General features: G+C 45.3%; 2 protein-coding genes across 2 annotated transcripts in view; one reads left to right on the top strand and one right to left on the bottom strand.

Moving 5' to 3' along the window:
• LOC307270396 (leucine-rich repeat-containing protein 73-like) overlaps positions 1 to 2041 on the top strand; it is a gene marked incomplete at its 3' end in the record, with an annotated part of 6916 nt that extends 4875 nt beyond the window's left edge. The window contains exons 5-6 of the mRNA XM_080054281.1: positions 593 to 824; positions 1971 to 2041. Of these exons, the coding sequence (XP_079910407.1) occupies positions 593 to 824; positions 1971 to 2041 (303 nt within the window). The remainder of the gene's footprint in view (positions 1 to 592; positions 825 to 1970) is intronic.
• A 4383-nt stretch (positions 2042 to 6424) lies between these two features.
• The window catches only part of LOC307270398 (uncharacterized protein), a gene marked incomplete at its 3' end in the record, with an annotated part of 19215 nt that continues 18139 nt past the window's right edge, over positions 6425 to 7500 (bottom strand). Inside the window, exons 7-8 of the mRNA XM_080054283.1 lie at positions 7177 to 7373; positions 6425 to 6777 (exon numbers count right to left, since the gene is read on the bottom strand). Coding sequence (XP_079910409.1) covers positions 6425 to 6777; positions 7177 to 7373 — 550 coding nt within the window. The remainder of the gene's footprint in view (positions 6778 to 7176; positions 7374 to 7500) is intronic.

Genomic DNA, 7500 nt, shown 5'->3' with positions numbered 1-7500 from the left:
GGAGCCTGGGCCGTGTATTAACCCTGTTTACAGAGCCTGGGCTGTGTATTAACCCTGTTTACAGAGCCTAGGCTGTGTATTAACCCTACAGAGCCTAAGCTGTGTATTAACCCTGTTTACAGAGCCTAGGCTGTGTATTAAGCCTGTTTACAGAGTCTAGGCTGTGTATTAACCCTGTTTACAGAGCCTGGGCTGTGTATTAACCCTGTTTACAGAGCCTAGGCTGTGTATTAACCCTACAGAGCCTAAGCTGTGTATTAACCCTGTTTACAGAGCCTAGGCTGTGTATTAACCCTGTTTCCAGAGTCTAGGCTGTGTATTAACCCAGTTTACAGAGCCTGGGCTGTGTATTAACCCAGTTTACAGAGCCTAGGCTGTGTATTAACCCCTTTTACAGAGCCTAGGCTGTGTATTAACCCTGTTTCCAGAGCCTAGGCTGTGTATTAACCCTGTTTCCAGAGCCTGGGCTGTGTATTAACCCAGTTTACAGAGCCTGGGCTGTGTATTAACCCTGTTTCCAGAGCCTAGGCTGTGTATTAAGCCTGTTTACAGAGCCTAGGCTGTGTATTAACGGTGCCATCTCCCTCCCTAGGTCTTCTTGGACATGGTAGAAAACTACCCGACCAGTTTGCGTGTCCTGGTTCTAGCAGAGAATGACATCAGTCCCGAGCTGCAGCAGCAAATCAGCGACTTACTGTCAGAAGGAGAGGACGATGATGTCACCAGAGAGGCCCCGCCCCTTTACCCGCTAAGCCCCGCCTCCAGCCAAGCCCTGCGACCAATCAGAGACAAGTACCAGCCGCTCACCTGGCTCCCACACAGCAGTAAGGGCTGACGGGTGCATTTCTTCTTGGGGCAGAATTTGGCGATTTTTTTTGGGGGTGACTGTCTGGCCATTTTTGACACACCCACCGTCAAACACACACACACACACACACACACACACACACCGTCAAACACACACACACACCGTCAAACACACACACACACACACACACACACACACACACACACACACACACACACACACACACACACACACACACACACACACACCGTCAAACACACACACACACACACACACACACACACCGTTAAACACACACACACACACCGTCAAACACACACACACACACACACACACACACACACACACACACCGTCAAACACACACACACACACACACACACACCGTTAAACACACACACAAACACACACACACACACACACACACACACACCGTTAAACACACACACACACACATACACACACACACACACACACACACACACACACACACACACACAGCAGCTATGAAAGATCTGAAACTAATGGCTTTGTCTCGAGAAAGATTTTTTTTAACTTTTTTATAAAATCAATCTGAACACAGACGGTCGACAGAATGTTAAAGGTGTAGTCAGTGATTCTGGAGAACGCTTGTAGTCTAAATCAGTGACTATCTCCTCATGATCCACTACCTGTCTGTACTGTGTGTGTGCTGAAAAAATAATCCAGTGTTGATAATGTTACACAGCCTAGGCTCTGTAAACTGGCCAGAATCACTGACACCACTTCAACATTTTAAAAACATGGCGTTTTGGAGTTTTGGGCAATTTTTTTTTGGGTTGACTTTTTGGCCAATTTCACACACACACACACACACACACTGTCACACACACACACACACACACACACACACACACACACACACACACACACACACACACACACACACACTGTTAAACACACACACACACACACACACACACACACACACTGTTAAACACACACACACACACACACACACACACATCGTTAAACACACACACACACACACACACATCGTTAAACACACACACACACACACACACTGTCAAACACACACACACACACACACACACACACACACACACACACACACACACACACACACACACACACTGTTAAACGTGTCGTTCTCTGACCCACAGACTCCAGTCCCCAGATGGTTCTGCTGACGTCAGGTCTAGGTGAGAGCCTATTGGCCGAAACCGAACTCTGACACGCCCACTTCCTCTCACTCTGTCACAATGTTAAAATCACTTTATTTATCTATTTTAAAGGTGCTACGAGGAACTTTCAGTGTGTGTTGATTGTAGCGTCCCCCTTTGGACTAAAGCAGTAGTGTTTTTACCACGCCAGCTGTTGTTCCTAGGTGAGCGTATACCCATGACAAAGGCATTAAGAAAAACTATATAAAAATAGCATTTTTTTTGCTCTGATGGTCTGGTTTGCTGTTACATGTAATTTATGATCATCAGAGGAGAAATGAGACTGTTTCAGAAATATTTAAAAGTTCCTCGTAGCACCTTTAAATTGATCTTTTGTTTTGAATGTTGCTGGATTGTTTCACTGCACAGATCACCTGACAGCCGTGGGCCAATGAGGGCTCAGCATGGTTTGATGAAGCACCTGTAACTAGACTGGAACACTTTGTACATAGACAAACGCCTCTTTTCCACTGTGCAGTTCGGCACGGTTTGGTACGGTACGGTTACCGGCCACGGCAGCTAAAGATGAGTTACTAGTGGGGCGCTCCGGTGGTGTAGTGGATAGAGAGCGTACCATATTGGCTCCGGCCTTCGTTGCAGTGGTCGCGGGTTCAAATCTGACCCGTGGACCTTTACTGCAGGTCATCCCCCCTCTCTCTCTCTCTCTCTCTCTCTCTCTGTCTCTCCATTTCAACTCTGTACTATGTGTGGCCTTTGTACCCCAACCAAAACGGGACTCAAATAGTTGGCATGGCACAGTTAACTTATTTTGGTCCCCTTCCCAACTTTTAACTGTGGAGACTTAACTGAAAATGACTCCCTTTTTAATTTACTCTTAAAGAATACAAAAGAAACTATAATTGCGTACCGAGCCGTTACCCGTACTAGACTGCCCAGTGGAAACGTGGCTTATTACACATGTATATTGACTATAACACTTGTACATAGTTCGAGTATTGGCACAAAACCTTAACACACACACACATGCACACACACACACACACACTCACACTCACTCACTCACTCACTCACTCACTCACTCACGCACGCACGCACGCACGCACGCACGCACGCACGCACGCACGCACGCACGCACACTCACACACACACACTCACACTCACTCACTCACTCACTCACTCACTCACTCACGCACGCACGCACGCACGCACGCACACTCACACACACACACACTCACACACACACACTCACACACACACACACACACACACACACAGACACACACACACACGCACGCACGCACGCACACTCTCACACACACACACACACACTCACACACACACTCACACTCACACACACACACTCACACACACACACACACACTAAGTGGCTTTGAGACAGGTGTTAGTTCAGATGAATGTATGTTTGTCCTGCTGCTCTGATGTCACATAATTATTATAATAATAAACTGTTTTCAGCTTCATAAGAACGCCGGCCTCTGATTGGTTCATTCAGACTTCCAGTGTGTGTTCATTCTAGCGCCCCCCTTTGGACTAAAGCGGTAGTGTTTTTACCACGCCAGCTGTTGTTCCTGGGTGAGTGTATACCCATGACAAAGGCATTAATCAGTGCAAAAAGAGACCATCTTTGCACTGATGGTCTCGTTTGCTGTTACATGTAATTTATGATCATCAGAGGATCAACAAATGAGACTGTTTATTTGGAGCCCATAGTCTGCCTTGAACAGTAATTATACATTTTATATTTCGATGAAACACAGACCCTGGGGCGCTCCGGTGGTGTAGTGGATAGAGCGCGTACCATATTGGCTCCGGCCTTCATTGCAGTGGTCGTGGGTTCAAATCCGACCCGTGGACCTTTATTGCAGGTCACCCCCTCCCCCCCTCTCTCTTTAGTAAGTAAGTAAGTAAGTAAGCTTTATTTATATAGCGCCCTTCACAGACCAGGGTCACAAGGCGCTTCACAATACACATTTTATACACACACTCAAACACCAATGGCTCTCTCTCTCTCTCTCTCTCTCTCTCTCCCCATTTCAACTCTGTACTGTCTAATAAAGCTTGAAAATTACAAAAAAATAATCTTAAAAAAAACACAGACAGTCTCGTTCCATCTTTCACAACAGTTTATTGCACACAGATCGTTATAAAAACATCACGCTGATAAATTACCAATAAATTAATTTGTGTTTTTATCATAACAGAGAAAATACTGTGATTTCACCAACAAGTCAAAACAGACACGTATGTATATAAAGCAGTCAGCTCAGAGCTCAGAGGACCGTTTACTATGGAAGGATGTTTGGGCCAGACAATCTAATATTGCAGGAGTTTCCAGAAGGATTTCATGGAGCATTGAAGCAGCAGGCTGAGGCCGCATGGCACTCTTGCTACAGAACAGTGTCTTATATCTCATGTGTGGGGTGCATCACGTGTCTTAATCTTCTACTAATAGACAGATCGTTTCATCACAACAAGTCGAACACAAGTCCTTACATAGGTGTTTTCGTCTCTCACTAGTGACCCCGCAACCTTTAAAACTGTCTGCTCTTCGAACTCTATTTCCACCACAATTTTCATCTGATATTGTTTCAGGGAGCACTCAGACCATAAGGGTAAGCCTAGTGGGAGAGGGGCCTTAATCATTACATTTACTTACTTGGTCAAAATTATACAGCTCTGGAAAAGACCACTCCAAATGTTCAGTGTCTCTCGTTTTACTCTTTATAGGCATATGTTTGAGTAGAATGAACATTTTGGTTTTATAATATAAACTACTGACAACATTTCTACCAAGTTCCATGAGACATTTTTGAGCATTTTCAATAAGTTATGTAGAGATGAAGATTTAAGAAAAATCAAGACTGGTCTCTTAATTTTTTCCGGTGCTGTAAATAAAAATAATAAAATATAAATTCTCAGTTTATAAAAAGATATTAATCTCCCTATAAAATCTGTCAATTATTTGAGATTTATTAGATTTTCTGGCAGAAATATCTTTCCATGATTCAAACTCTACGCCACAGTTTGAAGTCAGTTTGTTTTGTGATATTTTTAAATAATATTTTAAATTCACAAGTGAAGAAAATACATTTAAATGGAAAAAACAGTTTGCAAAATAGTAACATCAATATATCCTCTTAAAGGGGCACCGTGTAGTGGGTTGAGTGTGTACTGTTAAAGGTTTTCCCAAGAACTTTCAGTGTGTGTTAATTCTAGCGCCCCCCTTTGGACTAAAAGCGGTAGTGTTTTTACCACGCCAGCTGTTGTTCCTGGGTGAGCGTATACCCATGACAAAGGCATTAAGAAAAACTATATAAAAATAGCATTCTTTGCACTTTTTAACTGTTACATGTCATTTATGATCATCAGGGGAAAAAATAGACTGTTTCAGAAATATTTAAAAGTTCCTCGTAGAGACTTTAAAGTTTTAAAGTATCTGGTTGCAGCAGACCTAAATCAGACTCCAGCCCGGGACGTTTACTGCCACTCTCTCTCCCCGTTACAACTCTCAGAAAAAGTTCAAAAATACTCAACAATATCTTAAAAAAAAAAAAAAAAGTATATCCTTTGATGTTCAGAGTTATCCGTTCTTCAGGGTGTTCTCGTGCTGAGGTGCATTGTGGGTAGTGTAGGCGGCGGTTGAGATGCAAACACAAACAATGTAATGTTCTCATAAACAGTCTATGGTTCTGAGCAGGATCAATAGTAATCCCACTTTTCACTCTGTGTCCGAGGTTTTTTCAATGACATGTTCATGTTTTACCATCAGGAAACACTGAGGTATGAGTCTGTTCTGTAGAGAACGCACTGAGCATGCTCCATGGGCCCCACAACCAGGAAGTGTCCGCGCCACAGAGGTGCTTGCCATAGAAATGCACAGGATGGCATTTTATAGATTTGGCGTCCATCTTTTATTGTCTCCATGTTTCAGATGAAAACACTTCACGTTATGAACCCACAGACAGGTTCCTGAGAGCTGTACCCCTGCAGTTCTGGGTGGGTCTCTCTCTCTCTGTCTCTCTCCCTCCCTCTCTCTCTCACTCTCTCTCTTTCTCTCTCTCTCTCCCTCTCTCTCTCTCTCCCTCTCTCTCTCTCTCCCTCTCTCTCTCACTCTCTCTCTTTCTCTCTCTCTCCCTCTCTCTCTCTCTCCCTTTCTCTCTCTCTGTCTCTCTCTCTCTGTCTCTCTACCTCCCTCTCTCTCACTCTCTCTCTTTCTCTCTCTCTCCCCCTCTCTCTCTCTCCCTTTCTCTCCCTCTCTCTCTCTCCCTCCCCCCCTCTCTCTCTCTCTCTCTCTCTTTCTCTCTCTCTCTCTCTCTCTCTCTCCATCAATATCTTTATGTGAACCCAATCTTCTGATGACGTAATGTATGAGGTCACAGCCCCTGCAGTTCCGGGTGGGAGACCCCTAAGGTCTAAATGACCTCCGAGTTCAGTTTCTTCTTCTCTGGTTCTGCTACGCTCATGAAGCTGATGTGACACTCCGGCTCGTCTGATTGGCCCGTCTGTCCTCGTGGTGATGCTGATGATGTCATTGATGACCTCATCACACGGCAGCAGGGGGCGTGGCCACAGCGCCGGCAGTGACGCTGTAGCACGAGCGCGGCCGTTAGCGCCACCGCGGCTAACGTGACGGAAGCTAACACCAGCAGAATGGTGATCTGCAGCTCCGTTAGCCCCGCGGCGCTGCGTTCGCTAACTGTCACTTTGAACAGCCGGTCTCCGTGGTGACTGCTGTTTGTTGTCACGATGCTGCGCTGCTCCTTACCTACAGGGGGCGCCAGAGAGGTTAGCACGATACAACAGGAACAAATATAATATATTAATATTACAGGCAACTTATTTAATTTAAAGGTGTAGTCAGTGATTCTGGAGAACACTTGTTGTCAAAATCATTTTATGTCAAAATCAGTGAATATCTCCTCATGATCCACTACCTGTCTGTACTGGCATGTTGCTATAGCTACAGTGGCCCCTTTTATTTACATACCAGTTTACAGAGCCTAGGCTGTGTATTGACACTGGATTTTTTCCAGCTCACACACAGTACAGACAGGTAGTGGATCATGAGGAGATATTCACTGATTTAGACTAACAACAAGCGTTCTCCAGAATCACTGACTCCACCTTTAAACAGTGAGTGAAAGGTCTAGGCGGCCCATCTTACCTGGCGTAGTGAGGTGTGTTCTGCCTGCTAGCTTAGCATCACAGGTAGCCCCCGTGTAGCCCGGCCGACACACACAGGTGAATCCCCCCGCTCTGTCCACACACCTGGCTCCGTTAGCACACGGCCGGCTAGCGCAGTCATCCACGTTCACCGTACAGAATCTACCAGTGAACCCAGCCGGACACACACAGGAAAACCTGGTACCAGGAAGAAAGAGTGTTATCCACAGGTAATACTGGGAGACACACACACACACACTCTTGAAAACCTGGTACCATGGAGAGGGAGGGTAGAAGGGTTAGAGGCAGGAAAGTCATGAAGAAG

Source organism: Ammodytes marinus (genome assembly GCF_949987685.1).
Source record: "Ammodytes marinus genome assembly, contig: scaffold_208, whole genome shotgun sequence".
Classification (NCBI taxonomy): domain Eukaryota; kingdom Metazoa; phylum Chordata; class Actinopteri; order Uranoscopiformes; family Ammodytidae; genus Ammodytes; species Ammodytes marinus.
This window is presented reverse-complemented; position numbering and strand designations above follow the sequence as displayed.